The 24402-nt window shown below is 39.8% G+C and overlaps 1 protein-coding gene across 1 annotated transcript in view; it reads right to left on the reverse strand.

Moving 5' to 3' along the window:
• LOC148732563 (uncharacterized) overlaps positions 1 to 24402 on the reverse strand; it is a 41132-nt gene that overhangs the window by 6974 nt on the left and 9756 nt on the right. Inside the window, exons 7-27 of the mRNA XM_088757860.1 lie at positions 23906 to 24160; positions 23241 to 23528; positions 22852 to 23148; positions 21786 to 22082; positions 15044 to 15340; positions 14514 to 14810; positions 12681 to 12977; positions 11671 to 11783; positions 9798 to 9981; positions 8445 to 8741; positions 7230 to 7526; positions 6641 to 6937; positions 5870 to 6172; positions 5451 to 5750; positions 4490 to 4624; positions 3939 to 4385; positions 3333 to 3627; positions 2168 to 2762; positions 1573 to 1770; positions 532 to 657; positions 56 to 346 (exon numbers count right to left, since the gene is read on the reverse strand). Coding sequence (XP_088613986.1) covers positions 56 to 346; positions 532 to 657; positions 1573 to 1770; positions 2168 to 2762; positions 3333 to 3627; positions 3939 to 4385; positions 4490 to 4624; positions 5451 to 5750; positions 5870 to 6172; positions 6641 to 6937; positions 7230 to 7526; positions 8445 to 8741; positions 9798 to 9981; positions 11671 to 11783; positions 12681 to 12977; positions 14514 to 14810; positions 15044 to 15340; positions 21786 to 22082; positions 22852 to 23148; positions 23241 to 23528; positions 23906 to 24160 — 5906 coding nt within the window. The remainder of the gene's footprint in view (positions 1 to 55; positions 347 to 531; positions 658 to 1572; positions 1771 to 2167; positions 2763 to 3332; positions 3628 to 3938; positions 4386 to 4489; positions 4625 to 5450; positions 5751 to 5869; positions 6173 to 6640; positions 6938 to 7229; positions 7527 to 8444; positions 8742 to 9797; positions 9982 to 11670; positions 11784 to 12680; positions 12978 to 14513; positions 14811 to 15043; positions 15341 to 21785; positions 22083 to 22851; positions 23149 to 23240; positions 23529 to 23905; positions 24161 to 24402) is intronic.

Below are 24402 nucleotides of genomic sequence, written 5' to 3' on the forward strand. Positions count from 1 at the left end.
CCTAAAGATGTAGAGCAAACCAATCCCGCCCATGGTAAACGTTACACCACAGTACCTCATTCTTTGCTTGTAGCAGCTCTGCTGTAGCGTCTCGCCTTGATCTTGGTTTTACAGCAGGGTCTAGAGAACGAACACTTTTTTGTTGGCGGTCTATAGTGGCCGAATCCACCTGGTGGGTGTTCCTTATCTCGTATTCTCTGGCCCCGTGAGAAGACGCCTCGAGCATGCAACCTAGACCAGCAGCAAGACTTCTCGCTCCGTCCAAAAGCGCCTCGTAACTTTTCCCTGCTGAGGACTCTTCTTTCAAAACTTTTGTCATCGACTGAAGGGCGTCTGCTGCTGCTCTCTGAAAGTTCGCCACAATATTGCTGTTCATATAGGTATCACAAACTATCATTCAAGGGGGACTCTGCCTCCTCCAAATCAAAATTGAGCTCTGAGAGTTGATCGGAAAAGTTTTATTCCAAGGTTTATAGCCTTTTCCTCAAACTAGTCGTGTTTGTGGAAAAATATGTGCATATGAAAAATTACCTGTGCTTCCACGGTAACTTCGTCAACAACCGTGACAGCCTCGGCTATAACACCAGATGTCTGCTGTATTCTCTCCACTGTCTCCACTTGTACAGCCGACAATTGTTTTACAATGCTGGATTTTACCTGTAAAAAGTGACGTTCATGAATGATGTTATCGTGGAAGGCTAGTCATGATTGTCATGATGCATTTCAGAGAAAATTTTTCATATCTTTTTAGAAAGAGGAATAATAATTATACACTTAATGTGATCCAAAATCAGACCCTTTATATATATGTTCATTGTTGTGCTTTCTTTATCGAATGAATTTTGCCAACTAAGTAAGTAAATAAAAAACAATTTAGCGATGGACATTCCACTGGGTGGCTCTTCTTGTCCACTGTTTTGAGATCGAGTTGAAATTTAGAATGTTGGTTTTTGCGGAGGAAGGAAAACCGGAGCAACCCGCGCAGCAAGAGGGGTTTTCAAGAAAATTGATTAAAAACTGCAAATTGGTAAGTTTTAGTATAGTGTTAAAGAAAAATTTAGAAATAAAACATGTAAAAATATATGATGTTGTCATCTAGAAAGGTTAATCTTGATCAGCATTTGACCCTAGACACAATTTTTCAAAGGATATGATCGAGAAATTTTTAATCCAGAATCAGACCCTCTCTAGTGTTTATTATTAAGCAGTCCTAATCTGGTGCAAGTTTTCCAACTTGTGGATAATCGATATTTGTGATTTTTATCTTGACGTCCACTTTTGATTAAAATTGTCACAATTGTTTATAAATATTTAACCAGATTTCCGTCTGAGTTTAATAAACTGCTCACGAATACCCATCTGCTCTCCTAATCAATTCAAAACTGCTAAGAACTAAGTAACTTTTTCTCCTGAGTTTAAGACAATTTGAGATTTAAATTACGTAAAACACAGCACCTTTAATCAACGTATTAATGCCACCCCTGCTCATCTAAAACGGAGAACCTCTCCCGAGCAGTGGGGAGAGTGTGCGCTTTGGTTTTGTTTGTCTCTTTAAAAGAACTGTGCACTCACCGCTTTTCGCTTTTCTATGAGACGATCCTGAGAAATTCTCTCATCAAAATCAACCGCCACAATGGCTGCTTTGGCCAGCTGAACAGCCTGTGACACATCACCTGACTGAAGTAATTTATTCAAATGACTCTGGTTTCCAATTGTCGACCGAACAGCGCGGTCCACCAGCTTTTCCGCGCTTAACTGAAGCGGTAGCACCTAGTATTACATGAGATAGTACAAAGCAATGAAGAGAATCATTTCAATAAAAGAATCCTTCAAAAGGAATGGGCAGAAGCTGTACGTTTTTGGTGAATTTTCTTTGTTTTTGAGAGAACAGGCTGGCAACTATTGCATCGCGTCATGCCCGAAGCCGGCATTACAACCGTTTCAGAACAGGAGCCAGTCCGCAGGGGCAACCATGTCTGTTTACATTAAAAGTGTGTTTCTCTTCCCAGCCGTGAAAAAAATATACCACTACTGTTAGACATCATTTTCGTAAAATAGACGTACGATTTTCGCCGTTCATGAATAAAGCAATAAAAATCTTCAAACTTTCCTTCTGTCAAACTAGTGGGACTCTGGATGAAATCGTGTAAATGCTTTCGTTTCATACCTGAACAGGAGTTCTCACTTCAATAAAGGCTCCGAACATGTCAGCCACTCGTACACGAAAGTCGATGGTAAAGTTTCTTATTTTTTGTCCAGCGGGAAGCTTCGTCTTCTTACTGCTTTCCATCCCTTTGTATAGAACGGTGGGAAAACCATGTCCGGTAAAATAAATGAACGAATACTGCAAGGGAAGATCTGGATCCTCCCAGCCATTGCATGCAAAAGTAAAGGTGGTCTCAAGTGTTCTTCCAGACAAAGGGGTGACGTCACATCTTCCCTCTGAAGGGGTGCCATGAGTAGCGAACTTATACTCTGAGTAACCAGGATGTCCTCCGCGCCGTTTAGCAGTCAGGACGAATTTGTACATCTTATTGGGTTGCAGTACTCCAGGGTTTGTGACGATTCTCGGCGAAATCAGTTGTGTTCGAATTTTTTCTTGTAAATCACTGACCTGAATCCATTCGGGATCCTTCGCATGACCGGCCTCAAAGAGAGTCCATCGATAAGAAAAGCCCCTTACACAATCGGCATTCGCGCAGAGTTGTTCAAGTGCTAAACGACGTGAAGGATTTACTCGTAAGTCACAGTTATCTTCACATCTAGGATGCAAAACACAAAAATTATTGATAAAATACAACAAAAAGGACACAAAAATGTTTTCCCTATAATTACTTTATCTTTTTTCTTGAGAGCCTTCGTTAGCGTCGATCTACCTTAGAAAAATAATATGGATATTTCCGGCGCGTAGTGTATAATTTGGGCTTATATTTCTATCTTTGCAGTCAGTTTAAGTCCTGAGTGCCCCAAAAAAATACACTCTTCACCAGGAAATGAAAGCCCTCTGTTACCCGAGCTAATAGATTATCAATATTACTTAAGCTGGCTCACACATGCTATGGAAAATATGCTAACTTATTCCCCAAAGATTTGTGATAATGTTTTGACAAATACGGCTACTATTAATTTAAACCTATGCACCTACCGAGTTAGGAGACTTCCTTTTCATATTTGAATAGAATAGAATAGAAATAGAACAGAAACTCCTACATGTAAAAAGTTCATGTTAATGCAAAGTAATGGAAAAATATATTCGGTAGGTGCAGGGCTCACTTTAATATCTAAGAATCAAATTTATCTTACTATCGTTTTTAAGTAATGCATCACCATACCTTATTTCCACTACCGGAGGATCATCCGCAGTAATAACCACTTCCTGTGTGAAATACGCTCTTCTCGGATGCTTCTCGACTACAACTGTTATGAAATACGAACTGTTCTCTGTCATATATCCACTTTCGATCTTAACAATGGAATCACTGCCACCTATATTACCCGCTCCGGTCCCATAACATCCTCCACGATCTGGATTGGCTGCTGAAGGTCTTGGCAGGACCACGGGAATTTCAAGTAGATCATCAGATAATTTCTGTGAAGAATCTCTGCATATCCAGGTGAAACGAAGACCTAAAAGTAAAGGGAGGCGCAAAAAATGACAGGCATCAGACTAGAAACGTTACCTCAGGGAAAGAAAAAATTCGGAAATGAGACTGAGAGAAAGGGGAAGATTCAACAACGACAGGGGAGGACAAGTGCGTCAAATCGTCGACTACGATTCTTCTATCAGTGCATATTTTCGATATCAATTAAGCAGGTTCAGTAAGTGGTCAGGGTGAGGTTTAGAATGGATAAGATGGCCGACACAGTAGATTAATAAAATCAAATAGGTTCAGCCTTACTTCGTAGTCAGAGCAAACTAGTGATCTTGAACAACTTACCGCGAGAAGCATTGAAGGAATCAGGGTCACGTGACAAGGATGCATTGAACACCAAGGTTTTATTGAATCCTCTTTGCACTTTCGTTCCGCCGACTATGTGCGCAACTAATGGACTTTCAATGACCCGGATGTAGCCTTCACGAAAACCAAACACTTGCGTTCCCACCATTTTAACTTTCAGCCGCACCAGGTAGATACCCACTCGTAGCTTGCCTCGTTTTATGAGAAATTCCGAAGTTCCGCCATATCTTAAAAGAACTGGATGCTCACGAGATTGCGAACGCAGATCGTACACTTTCCAGTTGAATACTGTCTCGTACGAAAGTTCACAGTCAAGACTAACTTCTGAAGAAATTACAAGCTGACTGGTTCGATGCACAGTTAGGGCGGAGGTCACATTTGGTGACAAACTTGGTAGCTTTACGATGGGGCTTCGACATAAACGCTCTAAGGAAAAAATTTTGAGAATTCTAATGATTCTCGCGCTATGGAGAAACAATACTTTCGAAAATGCTGAAATCTGAATGTGAAGGTTGTTACTCTGTCCTTACCGGCAAGATAAGTATCGCAGAATCTTCCGACAAACCGTTCTTTGCATATGCAAGGCTTGCTTGCATTGGTGTAGGATTTGGGCGTCAGGATACATGTCCCTCCATTTGAACATAATATGTTCTCACATGGGTCAACTACAAAATTAAAGAACGTTGATCGTTGGAAAGGAGGATGGTGGCTAAGACCAAATATATACTGGATGAATCAAGCAACGAATATATAAACAAAGGTGAGCTAGCTAGCTTCATCTGTCGTATGGGAAAGCCACCCAAACCCTCTGGCGTTTATCACCCCTTCTTCAGTTTATCCAGGCCTTTGAAATTTTAATGAATAAAGGCTGATAGTTTCGAAAGAAACTGTTTGGGGCTGCGTCGGTGGGAGTAACGAAATAATTTGGATATATCAACAAAGTTGAAATGGTAAATTGGCCACCGTAATGATTACAAAAGCTGACGTTTCGAGCGTTAGCCCTTCGTCAGAGCGAATAGAGGAATTGTGGACACATCTAAACAAGGACACATCTAAACCAGTCGCTAGACATTTTAATTTACCTAATCATTCTAAGCAACATATGGCAATCTGCGGTCTTTCCTTGCACTTAGGTGGCACGGAAAGCCGTAAAAATCTTGAACAAAAGCTCATCTTTCAAACCGGCAGTCTCAATCCCACAGGGATCAATGAACGCTTTTCATTCCAGTAATTTATTCATGTTTTTCTCGTTGCCATGCACCCACCAATAACGTAGCTCCATTTTCTGCCTTTAAAAGCACACACAACCCACAATTCCTCTATTCGCTCCGACGAAGGGCTAACGCTCGAACCGTCAGCTTTTGTAATCATTACGGTGGCCAATTTACCATTTCAACTTTGTTGATATATCCAAATTACTTTGAAATTTTAGACCATGTGGTCGAACTGGAGTTTTAGGGTTGCTAAAGGAAGTAATGGAGCTCCACTTACACATTTTTGTTCTCACTTCGATTGATCCCGAGAAATATCCAGAACCAACTCTTGTGAAAGCAGCCACTCGTATTAAGTACAAAGTGTCAAAGTCCAATCCGGAGAGTACAGCAATATTCTCGGAATAAATTGATTCATCAGCCACGGACATAGAATTCCCGGAATCCTTTGGACAATAAACCAGCCTGTATCCTTTGATCACACCATTCTCATGTCCCTCAGGGACTGGTTTCCATTCCACGACGATGGACCAAGAGTTGCTACGAACCAAACTTAAATTCATTGGGGGAGCACTGGGCACTAGAGAAATGGATACAATAATAATAATGATATAATAATAATAACGCAGATGCGAGTTACTGATGAACCAACAGATTTATTAAAATGCATCTCTTTGCTACTGATAGGAATAAACTCACCGCCTTCTAGGGTTCTTGTTGTAACAGCTTTACTTTTCGGTCCCTCGCCTGCCTCATTCACCGCCGAAACACGAACGACATACAGCGTGTAAACACAAAGGTTACTAATGTTGTATTCGACTGGATTAAACGCGAAATATATATTGATGTAACTGCTCGGCTGAGTGGCCAGACTGATATAAATCTTGTGCATGTACATCTTTCCGTGGCGATATTCTTGAGCGGGTACAGCAGTCCAGGAAACATACAAGCTTGTGGAACTCTTCGCAGTCACCAAAACTTGACCAGGTGCAACAGAGGGAACTGAAAAATAGAGAAAAATACTACTACTAATTTTGTTCCCAATTTACCGACGGACCCAGGGACGGTGAAATCGGCAAAAAAACGTCTTATGATACTTATAAGCAACCTGTTAAATAAATGTTTCTCTTGGTGAGATCTTTTAGAAACTGCAGAACTAGGTGATTTGCTAAGAAATTAATAGCTGAGACAACCTGAAGCATCAGCCGAGAACCTTAGGATTACCCCTCCGTTATTAATCTTTGTGTCTATTTTCCAAACTATCTATCTCTACGAGGATTTGGGTAAGGTTCCAAAAAGTTGGCTTAGGTTCCTTCCAAGTGCCCGTAAGTGCGTTTCAAAGCACAAAGGGATGTGCAATCAGATGCATATCAGATGCATATGTCCTCTTCTGTATGACAAGGATGTAATCAAAGTGTTTCTTTTGTTGTTGCTCACTTTTCTGGGGTCCTTACCAATCAACCATCTCACCTTCAGCGCCTGTTCGGGCCTTTACTGTGTTTGCAGGTCCTATTCCTCCAGAGCTCACCGCTGACACATTGATGACATACATGGTGTAAACAGTCAGGTTGGTCAGTGTTGTGGTATTTGTCGTAAAGTTCACAGTCACAAAATTGATATCACTCTCCACTTTAGCGGGATAGTAAATGATAGTGTAAGAAATTGGTATTCCTTGAAAGTAGTGCTCTGGCAGATGACGCCATTTTACCTCAAGACTCGTTGTACTGCGGTTGTAGGCGACCATAGAGTCAGGAGCCCTTAAAGGAGCTGAGAAAGTGAAGAAAGTGAGGTTACGACCAAACCAAAAATAAAAAAATTAACTTCAAATTTGCCTAAATACACCTGGAACTTTTAATATGCTATATGCTCATAGCTCAAAAGTATTGAAAGGGTACCTTAACACTTACAGTTCACAGAAAAGGAAATAGTCTTAATCGTCACTAAACAAAGACCCAAGAGGATCTTGATATGCGGGAATTTCCGCGCAAAATTCTCTTTAGTATTGCACATAGTATATTTTTTATATAAGAGAACATAAGTTTTATTGATTCTTAAGTACCTTCTGCGTCTGTTCGAGCCCTCGCTGAATTTGCTGGTCCTATTCCTCCAGAGCTCACTGCTGACACGTAAATGATATACATGGTATAAACTGTCAAGTTGTTTAATGTTGTCGTATTTGTTGTGTAGTTAACTCTCACATAATTAACATCCTTCTCTAATTCAACTGTATGAAAGGTGATCTTGTAACCAATAGGTTTTCCTTGAAACAGTTTTTCCGGCAGGTGACGCCAGTTCACCACAAGACTTGTGGAGCTGGAGTTACATGCAGTTACCAGGTCAGAAGCTCTGGATGGAGCTTAAAAAAAAAAAAAACATCAATAAGTTTCGTGGGGATATGTATCGAATGACAACTTATGTTAGTGAGCATAGAAGACGATGTCTTCTTAATTACTGATGCAAAATTTGGCATATTTTTCTTAGGCATATAGAAAACGCACTGACTGCAAATTACAGAAAGCATTCGAAAATTTTCACTGCAAAACAAAAGGAACGCATTTAAGTTTTCATCGGATTTCTCCATAAATATAGATAAACATTGTACTATACAACGTCTACTTGTAATTCAGAAACGAAATTCATAGCACGCGAAAAAGCCCCAGAAGATTGAATTCCACCGATTTTAATTGATGAAAGAAGTTTAACCATAGGTGCAAGTTCACGAACTGCTATGTTCATCTTTCCAGAAAGTTTTTCCTTTTTTAGGGGTTAAATGGAACTAAGAAAATGCTGTTCTTTAATTTTCCTACCGCCTGCATCTGTTTGGACATTTGTTGCGTTTGCAGGTCCTACTCCTCCAGAGCTCACCGCTGACACATTAATGGCATACATGGTGTAAACAGACAGGTTGGTCAGTATTGTGGTATTCGTCTCGTAACTTACTCTCACACAATTGATGTTTGACATTGGACTAACAGAATGATAGCTAATTTTGTAACCAATTGGTTTTCCTTGAAATTCTTTCCTGAGCAGATGACTCCACTTTACTATAAGACTAATGGAACTTGATTTGTGAGCAGTAACCAAGCCAGGAGCTCGAACCGGGGCTGAAAGAGGAAAACATTGACGTCAGAAAGATTGATCGTTGCTGAACTTCAATTTTCGAGGATCAAAAACATTTTCTTTTTACAATACTTATTAAGGAAAAGTCTCCCTCTATCCATTTCATTTGCCTATTGTTAGTAATAAATAAATCAAGAAAGGGAGGATTCGGTACCTTTTACATCTGTTGGAGCCTTTACTGTGTTAGCAGGTCCTACTCCTCCAGAGCTCACCGCTGACACATTAATGACATACATGGTGTAAACAGTCAGGTTAGTCAGTGTTGTGGTATTTGTTGTGTGGTTCACACTCACAAAATTGATATCACTGTCCCCTTCAGCAGGGTAGTAAACAATATCGTAGCCAATGGGTCGACCACGAAAATCTTCCCCTGGTAGGCGGGTCCACTTGACCAACAAACTTGTAGAACTGGAGTTGTGTGCGGTTATGTAGACAGGAGCCCGGAGAGGAGCTAAACGAAATATTTTTTCTCTTAGATTTAAACCACGTTAAGAGTAAGTAAATATATAAACACCCGTTTTTAAAAACATAGCTTTTAAAAAATATATACTATAAATGAAGTATAAATACCTTTTTCTTTCCCATTAAAAGTTGTTAACAGAATAAATGATAGGATAAAAGGAAGTACAATAGCTGCTGTCAAAATTTTCCAAATATTATGGTTCACCTTCGCACAATAGTAAAAAGATTACTTTTCCTTTGATATAAAATATACATGCATAGCCTATCACCTTTTTTATGAGAAAAGAATAGTTATATATATGTAATGTACATACGTTTTTGAAAACGGGTGTATGTATTAATTTTTTCCTATGACTTAGAGTTATCAAGAGTACCTCGATCTATTTTTAAGGCGAAAGATTTATTTGTGTTACTTGAAAGATACTTGAGGAAAAACTATTGTTAGGAAGCTACTATACCTCCTGCTTCTGTTCGTGCCTTTATTGTGCTCGCAGGTCCTATCCCTCCAGAGCTCACCGCTGACACAGCAATGACGTACCTTGTATAAACAGCCAAGTTGGTCAGTATTGTGGTATTCGTTGTATAGTTTACACTCACAGAATTGATAATGGACACTGGACTCAGTGTTGAGTGGTAGTTAATTTCGTAACCAACTGGTTCTCCTTGGAAGTTTTTCCTTTGCAGATGAGTCCACTTTACTATGAGACTCGTAGAACTAAAACTGAGGGCAACTACCAAGCCAGGGGCACGAAGAGGGGCTGAAAAAAAAAAAAAAAAAAAAAAAAAAGAACAGACCCAAGATTATTGTTGAAGAAATTCACGCCGTGTAAATTTACAACATGCCGACTGACGGGCGGCTCCTGATATTCTCATTCTATAAGATTTTAAACTAAATCGTAGCAATTATCGAAGGCAGAGGAATACGTCCATTTTAATTCATACTTGGTAGCGAAAATAATTCCTCCTTCCATCGATGACGAAAAGGCCTTACAGTTGTCACTTGACAAATCCTGACAGAAATTGTTTGGTCAGGAAATTTAGGTACCTCTTGCATCTGTTCGAACCCTTGCTATCCTCGCAGGTCCCATTCCTCCAGAGCTTATCGCTGACACTTGAATGACATACATGGTATAGACAGTCAGGTTCGTCAGTGTTGTGGTATTTGTTGTGTAGTTTACACGCATAAATTTTGTGTCATTCTCTGACTCTTCTGCGTAATAAGTGATTCGGTAACCAATGGGCTGTCCTTGAAAATCCTTCTCCAGCAGGAGACGCCATTTAACAACAAGAATTGCGGGGCCGAAGTTGTATGCGGTTACCAAGTGGGGAGCTTTGAGTGGAGCTGGGAAAATAACAATGAGATTAAAAAGATTATCAGCGACTTAACACCATTTTCCCAGACAAGTGAAAGGAAACATCCTGACTAAAGCAATTTAGGGGAAGATTGGTGGTTAGGCGGAGAAAATACAAGTCAGCAAGAATATAACGGGATGTGGCTTCCTAATTCATATAAGCTTTCATGTACCTATTTCAAACTAAAATGTTTTTTTTTCTTCTGGAAAAGGTTGTCTTCGGTTTCTGTAGCACGATCATATAGCTAAAACTTCTTAAAAGGCATCCTTACCTTTTCCATCTGTTGGGAAAACCGAGAAAATTATATAATCGATTGATATACGTTGACACATTAAAAATATTAAACATCAGCAGTAAACCAAAGTGAAACCTAGGTATACGTTACCAAAATAAATTGTCACAAAGAAAAAAGTTTCCGATAAGTGACAGAAGTAATTCAATGTTTATCTAAAATAATTTTTTCAAAGAACAATGACATCCTGTTTCATCAGTTCAGGTAACAAAAAAGTTTTTACAGTCGAAAGTAAGTAAGCGCTTTTTTCTTTTGAATGTGGAGTATGTGTTTTGCATTATATACGCTTTTGACGACCAAGGTGTGATAAAAAAAATAAGAGCAAACGAAGCGTAAATTGAAATTAACGTCGGACCCCTTCCCGAACATATGAAACATTTTTCTTTCAAACGGCTACCGTCAGCAAAGAAACCAAGTTCTCGTCGGGTCGAAATGAGAACTCAATAGTAATATCATCCCTTTCGTCGATGAAAGAAGTGATTTAGTGCACGTTAAGGTAATTAGCGGCTTAATCTTCCCCGCAGCTTTTCAATTCTTTAGAGATATCAAAAGCTATTAACGATGTTATAAACTTTCGTACCCCTTGCATCTGTTCGGGCCTTCACAGTTCTTGCAGGTCCTATTCCTCCGGAACTCAATGCTGACACATTAACGACATACACAGTATAAACTGTCAAGTTGGCCAGTACTGTGGTATTGTTGGTGTAGCTTACGCTCACATAACTTGTTTTTAACTTTAAATTAAGTGGATAATATTTAATCTTGTAGCCAATAACTTCTCCTTGAAAATCTCCTTCCGCAACGTGACTCCATTTGACTATCAGACCCATGGAACCCAAGCTGTGGGCGGTTACAAAGCCAGGAGCACGAACAGGTGCTGAAGACGATTAAAAATTGACATTAAATTGTATTTTTCAAAGTCACAAATCGTAACAAGTAGACTTATTAACTAGGAACAAAAAATACATTTTTTCGTTCATGGCTCAGGATAATCTTTATTCGTTTGGTCTACTGCTGAGATGCAGCGTTTATTTTTTGTCATTAAGAAAAAGGTATAATTCAGATTTTATTGATGAGGAACTAAAGTACCTTCTGCGTTTGTGCGAGCCATCGCTGTCTTCGCAGGTCCTATTCCTCTAGAGCTTACTGCTGACACATTCATGACGTACATGGTATAAGCAGTCAGGTTGGTCAGTGTTGTGGCATTCCTCGTGACGTTTTCCCAAACAGCTTTTTTATCATAATTCAAATTAACTGTGTGGTAACTTATAATGTAACCAATGGGTTCTCCTTGAAAATGTTTCTCTGGCAGGTGACTCCATCGTACCACTAGACTTGAAGAGCTTAGATTTTGTGCGGCTACCGAGTCAGGGGCTCTAAATGGAGCTATAAATAAGAATAAGATTAAGAAGAACATCATAGTCTTAAAACTTTTTTCAACAAAGGCACTGTAAATTGAGGGAGGCGCGGTGGCGTCATGGTGAGTGCGCTCGACCCCGCGTGGTCTGGGTTCGAGCCCCGGCCGGAGACAATATGTTATTATGATATGACGGAAACTTATCGATAATAAATTGGCGAATCAGTTGAATGTCTATTAACCTTCCTGAAAACGGTGCCATTTCCACGAAATTTGCATGACGAAAAGGTGCCAAAGTAAAACCGTAACAGTATTTGAAACATTTAAAAAGCTTACCCGAGACCTTAATCCGAAAAAAAGGTGGAAAAATAAATCAAAAGGGAGCAACCCATTCAAATGTTTGCTTAGACACTACTCAAATTGGGTTAGCTTTAAGAATCTAAAGGAGCCTTCTCTCTAGAAAAACGTTGTGTTGCTTAATGTTGCATCATCAAACGCCTAACCTAAGTTTGAAGACACCCATACCTTCTGCATCTGTTTGAGCGTTTGCTGTTTTTACGGGTCCAATTCCTTCTGAACTCATCGCTGACAGATTGATAATATATTGCCACTGTAAGTGGTAATCAGGTGTATGATGCAATTCCTCTTTATGACAATAGGAATTACTTCAACTATAACGGTGGCCATCTCTGTCGACATTTGGAATAACGACACCGTGTTTCTCAGCCTACCAAACTTAATCTGATTTTCAAATAATTCGCTGAAGTGACAAACAAAATGAAGAATGGAAACAAGCCAAACTTCAAAGACTTTTGAGAGAAATGTAAATATATGTCTGCGACTTTATAGAATTGACGAAGCCTAGTTTTTCTATTGGTGGAAAAAATTTTTTTGGTTCTTGATACTCAAGTGTAAGGCTACAACACCTTCGGCATCTGTTCGAGCTTTTGCTATGTTTGCAGGTCCCCTTCCTCCACTGCTCACCGCTGATACGTTAATTACGTACATGGTATAAATAGTCAGGTTGTTAAGTGTCGTGGTATTTGTTGTGTGGTTCACTTGCACAAAATGAATTCCTCCTTCTACATCCATTGATTGATACGTGATATTGTAACCAATCGGTTCCCCTTGGAAATGTTCCAGTGATAGGTGACTCCATTTTATTAAGAGACTCGTGGAACTGGAATTGTAGGCGGTTACCAAGTCAGGAGCTTGTAAGGGGGCTAAAAGAAAGAACATTACAGACACCGAGTCACTGATGTTAACTGTAGGGTTGAAAGGAAATGCTGGATGCTAATACCCCATGAACAGTTTAACACAAAAACAAATTAAAACTGATCAAAGAAAAAGACTCAAAATGTTAAAACACATGTCAGGCCAGGAATTTTCCAGAGAGTAAGCGTTTTCTCACTCTTAGCACGTTCATAGGTTAGTGTTATCAAGATCTTTCTTATTTAAAGGAAGAAAGTTATATAAGGTATTTATATGCACTGGGGCATCGATACCTTCTGCACCTGTTCGGGCCATTGCTGTATCTGCAGGTCCTTTTCCTCCAGAACTTACCGCCGACACATTAATGACATACATTGTAAAGACCGTCAGGTTGGAGAGTTTTGTGCTATTTACAGTGTAGTGCACAGTTACAAACGTTACACTACTCTTTGAATCAATTGGATAATAAGTTATATTATAACCAATTGGTTTTCCTTGGAAATATTCTCCTGGTAGTCGACTCCATCGTACAGTTTTACGAATTTTTACAAAGTTCAAAATTCTATTTTCTTGCGGTCGACCCCTGCCGCTGATCACAAGAATAACGTGCTCAAAATGACCACGTGACTGATGTCTGTGACGTAGATTCAGGAACCTCACTTGACCTTAAAGTGCATATAAATGCACTGGTCGAGTGCGGGTTGTTTACGATATTGTGAGCTTACGATATTGTGACCACTCTGAAGCAAATTCCCACTTTTTTTCAACTCAGATAAGTCACGACCCAAAATCACGTGTTCCTGAACCTACGTCACGACTCCCTTTAAACCGAGGAAGACTGGTGCGAATGGTGGACCAAAATGGCGGCAAATTTGAATGTCTTTAAAAAAATTATAAAAAAATTGCGTTTTATCCAAATCGAAAATTTTTTTCGCAGAAGTTCATTTGGTGAAATGTAGAATTAGATGAGCGAAAAACATTTTTTGACATTATGGGCACTTTAAAACAAATCTGACATTAAAAATATCTAAATATCAGGGGAAGGCAGAATATTCAAAGTCATACACAATCCTCTTGTTTATCATTGTGTACATTCTAAACTTCTAATTCGAGTACTATTGTTACAATAATTTAGAGAAATGTCATCTGCGAAGAAAATGTAGCAAATTGGTCATAAATTCTTTATAGCTATGAGGGTCCGTGTGCAAGGGGGTTTTTGCGCCTTTCCTAAATTTAAAATGGTACAACTTCTTTCCCTTCTTCAAGTTCGATAAGTATATGTCAATGGCTTTACCATGAGTAAAACATGTTTTAATTGATGTTCAAAAAATCAGCGAACACTTGACAAATTTGGGATGACCTATTATTACGTCGACAAATTCTATCGTTTAGTGGTTTCAGATGTAAAAACATATGAAGCCACTAAGGTGACTTTATTTGATGTCTTCCTTCATCTTAGTATATGTTTTTTTCTATGCACACTTTTACGTTATGCTGTGCTTTGTTCTCCTAACTTTTCCTCTATGGCACTTGACATCCATCCCTACCTGCTGCGCCTGTTCGAGCCCTTGCTGTGTTTACAGGTCCCGTTCCTCCGGAGCTCACCGCTGATACATTAATAACATACAGGGTGTAAACAGCCAGGTTGGTCAATGTTGTGCTATTTGTAGTGAAGTTTACTCTCACAAAATTCACATCGCTCTCCAAATCGACTGAGTAATATGTAATGTTATAACCAATGGGTTGTCCTTGAAATTCCTCCTCTGACAGGTGACGCCATAATACTATCACAGCCGTGCAACTAGAACTGTGGGCAAATACTTTTCCAGGAGCGCGAAAAGGGGCTAAAAGAGAAAATGTTGACATTGAGAAGATTAACTTCTTGCCCATTGCAAATAAAAACAGAGGAACTGATCAAGAGTAGTTGATGCCCCCACCCCCTTTTGAATTTTTTTTTTTTAAATAGCGTAGAATCTATAGGTGACAAAGGTTAAAAAAAGAAATATAAGGAAAACCTCCTCTTTTCTAAGGAGAATAGCTTATCTTTTTTCTATTAGAGAAAGCAAATTTATTGTACCTTCGGCGTTTGTTAGGGCCTTTATTGTGTTTGCAGGTCCTATTCCTCCAGAGCTCACCGCTGATACATTTATGACATACATGGTATAAACAGTTAGGTTGGTCAGTGTTGTTGTATTCAACGGGATGGCCACACTCACACAGTTTATTTCCCTTTCCACACCAGATGGATGATAAGAGATACGATAACCAACTGGTTGTCCTTGAAAATATTTCTCTGTCACGTGTCTCCATTGCAATACTAAACCTGTGGGGTTCATACCGTGAGCGGTGAACACATCAGGAGCGAGAGATGGAGCTGGTGAATGAAGCATCGTGTGGCGTAAGAAGCAGGGAATTCAAAAAGAAATTGAAAAAGAGTGAATAAACAACCACGAAAAATCTAAACTTCTTGCAAACCAAAGACTTTAATTTAGATAAAGAAATTTAACATCTGAAGGCATAATAAAAGACGACATTTTTGAAGCTGTTAAGCTGATATAATTACAATTACAATTTATCACTTATAGAGCGCTATTTACAATGACAGATCAACAGCGCTTTACAATCAATCCTAACCCGCCCATCCCACCCCAGGGGAGGACATCCATCACACAGTAATCTCGTGCGTGGGAAATTAACGTCTCCTACCCCTAACCCTGTAGGAGACGGGACCTCCATTTATTCGTCCCTATCCGAGAAGACTAGAATATCTAACCATTTCTTGATGTTATAGAAAGGAAGCATATTCTTCTCAATTATTTTAAGACCATGAGTGTTGGTCCGGCCGGGGCTCGAACCCTCGACCTCCCGCACAACAGTCCAGCGCTTTATCCATTTAGCTAACCAGGAGGCGGTTATAATGTAAGTCTTCTTGAGCACTGAAGAGTGTTTCCACTTCCCATGAGTAATTGCTTCACAATAGCTTCATTTTTTTTCATATGGAGTTCACCGACAATTCCTTCAAGAAAACAGACTTGTGGAGCTTGAGTTGTAAGAAGTTACTAGGTCAAGACCAAAAGATGGAACTAGTGGAGTATAAATAATTAATCATGCATAGAAATGTTAAATCTAAAGTTGCAAGAGAAATAGGGCAACAAACCACAGGTAATATTCTTTAGTTGAAATTAACCAATTACATTTAAATTCACACTATTGTGCAGGGATTGGGTTTTTTCTTTTTAGGATTTTAGGACAATCGAGATCTAAAAGATAAAAGTTCATTTCTCGATAAACTCAGGCAATAAGTTTATATTATAACAGTTTTAAGGCAATGTGGTGTACGTCCCTTTCATGATAAGCTATTACATCTCATTCAATTTCCCTTTTTAAGAACTCTGTAAGAATAACACATCTTGGGGAAATGAAAAATTTCAACCCCCTTCAAATCTTCGCTGCAGTTAGGCACTCAGGGGGGATGCACAACAATGCCCTTTTTAAAGGTTGCAGCACTCTTGTTGCCATGGTAACAACGGCCGCTTGTTCGAGGCGTGGGGCCTCATATTGATACAAAAAACATCGCAAAATAGTGTAAAATGTTTATTTCCCTATCTCAAGCAAAATACATTACAAATTGGTACTTTTACCATAGATAGTGACATCACTCGTCTTCACTTCGATACATTTAATTTTCCCTGGGAGTGAATGTGAACACACTAATAGAATATTTAACCCGATACAGTTTCGGTTATTTTTGTTGTGGGGTAAAACAGGAAAAACGTTTATCTGAATTTCTCTCAAAGTACACCGATTCTGGAACTGAAACTACCCACCTAGTTGGTTATAATAAAAATCTCTGCGGGCCGATCTCTACTTTTCACAGGGGCAATTCGCGAACGAAGCTCAAAAATCAAATATTGTATCATTTGGCGATGTTTACATCTAATGTTCTCAGCAACAGGTAAGTAAGATCTTTTGACAGGGAGCCCACGTCACAAAGTGTGGTTTTCAGTGAGGCCCTGCATAAATCTAACGTAAGGATAACAGAAAATATAAATATGGTTATCAAGAAAAGGATAAAAGGGCATAATCAATAGAAGAGACTACATATTTTTAACAAGACGTCTAAAAACTGAAAAATCGGAAATGTCCCTAATGCCGTCTGGGAGAGCGTTCCAGTCATCTACTGCATGACAAACAAACCGATGCTGACCCCATGTACGCTTTGATTGTGGTTTACAAATGTTGTTATTAAAACGAGTGTTATAATCATGCATGTCTTTAAAATGATTAAAATTAAAATTCCAATCAATTAGTCCATTCAAGGACTTAAAAACCAAAAATAGACGATGAGATCTTCGTCTTTTTTCCAATGTATCCCAACCAAGTAGATCAAGAGCTTCTGTTGCTGATGAATGCTTTGGCATATCTAAAATTAATTTAGCTGCTTTATTCTGGAGTAATTGGATCTTGTTCATCAGAGTGGTGTTGGATTTATCCCCCCAAGTCACATCAGCATAATCAAGGATTGGCAGCACCATGGCTTTTACAAAGAGTTCCCTTGTATTTCTTGGCATAAGATGTTTTATTCTCTGTAAAACGCCAAGCCTCTGAGACACTTTGGTCTTAATGTAATCCACGTGATCAGTCCAAGTCAGATTCTCATTGATAATTACGCCCAGATACTTGAACGAATTGACTCTGTCTAACTCCTTCTCCTTGATTATTAATGTGAATTCTTCTAAGGTGTTAAGTTTCCTTGGACCGCCAATGAGCATGAATTTAGACTTCGAGATATTTAGTGTAAGTTTATGCTCGTAGAGCCACTGAGCTAGCCTGTCCAGATCCTGATTCAACATGGTCTGTAGGTCACGGGCTGATTGAGAAGAGCAGTAGATAGCAGTGTCATCAGCGAATAAGGTGACCGTAGTGTTCCGAAGGACCTTGGGTAGATCGTTGATGTAAATGGCAAATAGTAATGGACCGAGAATAGACCCCTGAGGAACACCAACGGAAACCTTCCGCGCAGGAGAAGAGGCTTGACCAATCACAGTCTTCTGGTAACGAGAGGATAAGTAGGAATGGAACCACTCAAGATTCTTGCTGCGTAATCCTAGAGATTTGAGCTTCCCGAGTAAAATGACATGGTCAACGGTGTCGAAGGCTTTCTTCAGATCAATAAAAACTACACCATTTACTAAACCTTTATCCATATTACTTAGCACTTCATCGGTAAACTGCGTTAGACAAACGTTTCATACAAATGAAACGTGCGAGGCTTTCAAGGAATATTATCTTATGAGCAATATCCCGAAGAGAAATCTCGCCTCTGGCTGTCATCAAAATTGGTCAGCCTTCATGGAGGACTACTCGGCGTAACTACAAACATACCTCAAATCGTGTGCGTGTCATCCAGATTCCAAATACTACACTTTCTGTCATGGGAATTTGAGCAATCCGAATTCCTCTGAAGATGCACTGTTATACTTGTATGTCATTTCAAACATGTTAAAGTCGGCTGATCCGCACGAAACTATCCTATCACCGGTCATATGTCATAAACGTGTACGTTATCACGATGGCGTGACGCTGTATTTCTCCAAGAATTTTCCAACTGTCGCTCCAAAGAAGACGAGAAATGGAAATTTTTCGATATTTCAGCAGATTTCTACGCATTCTGAAGTAAGATGAATAAAAAAAACGGGAAAACCTGGATTGAATGCTCGTAAAAACTGAGAATCTGAAGGCGTTTTCTGAGAGCATAAATCGCAACTTGTCAGCGGTAGTAAAACCAAGTTGCAACAATAGCAATTTGAACAACTCAGTATCTCCGCAGTACAGCAAATGGAACGGGGATCTCACCACAGTCAATTTCCAAGAGTTTAGCTCTTTTTTTCAAGGAATCTTTTACATGCTCAAACATTATATTGGCTTTGAGCCTTGAGATTTATTCCTCTTGATAATAAAATGCTATGGCAAGTGTCTACAAAATTATAAAGGTTCTTTTTTCGGTGTCACTTGGACCTAGGAGTACAGATTTAAAATAATTTATGCTGTCACTGATGAACCAACGGGCCCAATCTTCTCAGTTATTAGCTTTATAACCTCCACAGACTAACGTTATTGGACCGAACGATCTCCTTTTTCAATGTGATTGCTGACATCACCTTTCCTCGTCGCCCGTCTGTGTTCAGTCAGTCTTGTTGTGAGGTTTCTGCCAGTCTCACCGATGTAGGAGGCTTGGCAGTCGGAACAATTGATCTTATAAATCGTTCACAGGGAAAGATTTATAAGATCAATTGTTCCGACTGCCAAGCCTCCTACATCGGTGAGACTGGCAGAAACCTCACAACAAGACTGACTGAACACAGACGGGCGACGAGGAAAGGTGATGTCAGCAATCACATTGCTGAACACCATCGACTTACCAACCACAACATTGACTGGGACTCTGCGCAATGCCTAACCTACAGCACTGACTATTTTCAACGACTGACTCTGGAAAGCTGGTTTACTAACTTAGAACAGACTCCCCTAAACAGATGTCAACAACTACCCGCTCCATACAAACGACTCATTCACGACATAAATATCACAAACGACCGAAAAAGAACGACCTAACTTTACCGACAGATCGAAACAGACCAATCACGACCGACTTACGTCACTTGAGTCTTACAGCCAATGACATCACGGCAAAACCAACCGATCATTTCACACGAACTGGAATAAGAACATTCTACTGACAACAATCATTCACTTGACTCTGATGATGACTTCCGCACAGGTTGTCGAAACGTCAGTCCCTACCACCGACAACAGTCCTTCTCAGGACTACACTCACCCGGACGATCAGACTACACCTTCACACGTTATTACTATGGCAACATGAGTGCTGCAACCTTTAAAAAGGGCATCTTTGTGCATCCCCCCTGAGAGCCTAACTGCATGGAAAATTTAAGGGGGTTGAAAATTTTTATTTCCCAAGATGTTTGATTCTTACAGAGGCTCGTTCTTAACCAAGTTCGGTAAGAGCATACACCTTTGCCGTAATGGCGGCGGCCGAGTGAAGACTAAAACTAGTGCATAGGGACGAGGCCACCCGGGCATGGATTTGCGCACTTATGTGCCCTTGTCAAAAAGTTTCTGGCACAATTTATTAATTCATTAATCCAAAAAGCTTTATTTCTCAAAGAATCGACTACTAATATAGCTAAGGCTCAAGTTAATATGTACAATGCCATGCCACTGCTGTGTTCCTTCATGGACTACTAGGGGATATCGCGACGTAAACGGTTAATAAATATCCTACTTCAAGTTTCCCAAAGAAAAACTCACGAGAAAGCAATGGCTTCATGCAATCCGTCGAGAGGAAGGAAAAAGCTTCAAAGTCTTGGACTCAACCATGGTCTCCTCACACCATTTTAAAATGGAAGACTTGAAGAAAAGTATTGCGGGCAAAATATGCCTTCAAACCAATGCTGTACTTCGCCGCGCAAAAGGAAGCCTCCACCTCAAAGATTCACTAGTAAAGCAACTACTCATCAATCATCCAGGGCTTCATTCATGGTGTGCACACTCGGAAAGCAGCGTAAATGATAAATCGAATGAACAGCTAGAGAGTCAGATTACAACTGTAGAATCTAATGAAAAGAATGTCGGAAATGAGGCAAAGAGAAAAGATATCGAAACTCTGACCGATTTGATCGAGTCGAAGGATGCATGCATTCAGAGTGCTGTCGCGCTTGTGAAACAGTATGAAATGAGAATAGAAGAGCTCTAAAGAGAAATAGAAAGCATTTCAAAGAGGAATGAATGTTTAAAAAGTATACTTTTTTCTATTGAAAGATTTCGCGCCGACAATTCTGCTGTGTCTTGCTACACTTCGTTTCCTAACAACGCTATTTTAATGGAAATCTACAATTATCTAGACCCCAGAACGTGTTATATGGTTGTTTAATTCCGCTCTGGTAAACAGAAGCATCTTCTGAAGTGAGTAGCTCCACATACTAGATTCAGGGAACTTGACGGGAACATGTCGTTTAGCGGTGGAGTGTGAACTTGTGTTGTTTGCCGAGCGTAGTTGTTTTCGTTTAGAATAAAGATTATTGGGATCAGGATCAATGATGTTTTTATCCTTTCCGCTCGTGATGTATTAAAGGACCCTAAAGTATAAGAAATGAGGTCAATTTAAGTGTAAGTAATCACAATTGACAATATTCTCAAGCAATCAAAACACCTCGAAGTACGCATCTTGTGCTCGAAACTAGCCTTTTCACAAGCTCTGCTTTTCTCTTTAAACCTTTCGCTGGGTCGCCTCTGCCCTTCAACCATAGTCTCAAGTCCTCACTCTTGAATTGTGAGAGATTTCTATCTCCTAAGGAAGCTCCAGGAATGTCATTTTCGGTTAAAAAGCTCGAGGAATTGTGAGAGTTTGTATTCGCGTCGCCCTGTGTTGCCCGGATGGCCTCGCTTTCGTGAAATTATTCATAACCAGTCTCAGACCTCCATCGGATTTTCCGCCATTATGGCAAAGGTGTATGTTGATTTCTTAATGATGGTTAATACATGGTTTGATTAATTTTCTATGAGAAAGGTCGAATTCTTCGCTTATCTATAGTGACATAGCGGCTACCCAAGAAATTGTGCCGTTCGGCTACTATTTGAAATAAAAACAATCGTAGCATGGTGTTACCATAACATCCCCCTTCATGTGCGTACAACTTTTTTTGTGTCTTCTTTTTTTTGTTTACGTTATTAAACGCTTTCTTTTTCAAACAGAGATTCAGTTTTCCTTTCACTGGGGATATCGTAAATCTTCCTACCTCCAGCGCCTGTTTGAGCCTTTGCTGCACTTGCAGGTCCTTTTCCTCCAGAGCTCACCGCTGATACATCAACGACATACGCGGTAAAAACAGTCAGTTTGGTCAATGTTGTGGTGTTTGTCGTATGGTTTACATTCACAAAATTAACGCTACTTTCTAAATCAACTGGGTTGTAAACGATGTTGTAACCAATCGGTTGTCCTCGAAAATACTCCTCTGACAGATGACTCCATCTCACTACCAGACTTGTGGAACTCAAATTGTGTGCAATTACCACCTCAGGACCTTGCTGAGGAGCTAAAAGACAGAAACGTAAACTTCAGTAAAATTCTCGCAGCCAAAATTTACAACCGGGGTGGTGCATGTCTCTCTGTAAGTGAATTTTTCAAACAATCTTATCGACTGTTGAACAGGGTCGAAACCATTTAAAGGCAATGGAGCGGGGGGATGGTAAGCGAAGTGGGGAAGGGGGTACAAACAAATTTTTTAATCAGGATCGTGTTAGGCAAAATCATATGTTGCACGACCCTTTTTGAACAGCTTCAGCCTGTGTTTCCGTTTGCACAAACTAACCAGTACTGCCAGAATCGTTGATTAAGTTGTCCTGATGATTACTGTGAAGTTAAATAGTGGGAGGCCTCAAGTTATCACACGATGCAGTTAGAGTTACGCCGCCTGAAGTACGTCGGCTTACAAATATTAGAACTATGTGCGAAGCTTTCAACAAAAATCCTGTTAGTAAAACGCTAAAAGAAGAGGTAAAGGGCAGTTTCACAATTTTCAGTTGACAATTTCAGATGAGGCAATGCCCTCATGTGGTATCGACGTCTCAATAGCGTGAATTTGTGCTCTACGACGCCCGATCAGCTGTCAAAAATCGAATAGGGGTAGACGGAGCTAGATGATGAAAAGGTGTTCTGGTGTCAACGAACAACGCAATGAACTTTGAAAACTTTGAGTAGGGTCCTTATGGACGATAAAGCCCCCCCCCCCTTTACTTTTCAAAACGGTAACAGTTACAGAGGAGGCGCTGGATAAAGTTCTTCTGTTTCAACCTGAATGTTACCTGCTGCTTCTGTTCTGGCCCTTGTCGTGTTTGCAGGTCCTACTCCTCCAGGGCTCACCGCTGACACATTAATAACATAAGTAGTGTAGGCAGTCAGGTTAGCAAGTACGGTGCTATTAGACGGGAAATTTACATTCAAAAAATTAGTATAACTCTTTAAATCAGCTGAGACGTAAGAAATGTAGTAACCGATGGGTTGTCCTTGAAAATATTCCTCTGGCAAGGGATTCCATCTTACTACCAGACTCGTGGAGTTTGACGCCAGTGCGATTACAAAATCGGGAGCTCTTGATGGAGCTGAAAGATAAATAAATGTTTTAGGAAACCTTTCCTCTTCACTCTCATTTCTGTTTAAAAAACAGAACTGCATAGTCTTAAATTCCTTTTACCTGGCTCTCGCATGGTGGTTACGATGATTCTTGCTGCATTTCCTGCGGGGTACTCCTCATCTGTAAAGCCATGAACTGGTAGTACACTTATAACGTACTTAGTGTTGCTACGCAGACCTGTGACATCGGCATAGGACCTGTTCCAAGGGACGGTCTCATTGAGAGGAATATTTTGCACAAGAATTTTATAGCCAAGGATAAAGCGTTCTTGCACTGGATTCCAATTCACGCGGACACTTGTAAGTGTTACGTTACTGGGTCGAAGTGCAGTTGGCTTGGAAACAAATACTGAAGCAGACAGAGAATAAGTTTCATTAATACAGTAAGATTTTTCTCCTTGTCTTCCTTTGCTTTTTGTAATCGAACTCTTTTAATTATTGTTTATGGCAAGTGTTTAATTTTGTAAAGATAACGCTTGAGATCAACGCCAGATTCCTGTATTTTAATTAATGTCACTCGGAAAAAAAAAAAAACAAAGAAAAAACGAGAGAAAAGAGATCAAAGAACGATGAAGAGGCGGATGGTACGGGCGAATGAGTGGATGCATGGGTGGGTGATTAAACGAGTGAGTTACTTAATTTACTTAGCCAGGAGCCTCGTTGAAAAGTTAACAAATAGAAATAGTCCACAACTCCTCATCCTCCAGAGAACAGAGGCTTTCTTACCTGTGAGGCGATAAACATCAGACAATTCTTTCCCTCCTCGGCCTGCAAAACATCCTTTCGAAGAATTCAGTCCAGGTAATAAAGTGGGGAAATGCATGTCGCCAAGGCATTCGCTGCCATTACGTACAGCAAAATACTTTAGACCACGTGACCATGCTTCAAAGCTACATGCTTTAGCAATTTTTAACGGAGGGTATTGTTGGTTCAACAACCGTATAATTCCAACATTGAAGCAGCCAATTCGTTCATAAAACACTTGCAGGAGAGAAAGGATAGTAAAAGTATTGTGTTATCCCTAAACATAATCTACCCCGCTTAAGAGTGAGTGGCACCACTCTAATTCTATCCATCTACCACTCTTTAAGGCTTTTTTTTTACCTTGAATGGCTCTAAAATAATAATTCCAAAAACCACATAACTGACATAGAAGGTCACAAAATTGGGTAGTCGCATCAGCAGAAAAAATACAAAATCTTTTATGTAAAGTACGTTAACTG

Source organism: Stylophora pistillata, chromosome 4 (genome assembly GCF_964205215.1).
Source record: "Stylophora pistillata chromosome 4, jaStyPist1.2, whole genome shotgun sequence".
Classification (NCBI taxonomy): domain Eukaryota; kingdom Metazoa; phylum Cnidaria; class Anthozoa; order Scleractinia; family Pocilloporidae; genus Stylophora; species Stylophora pistillata.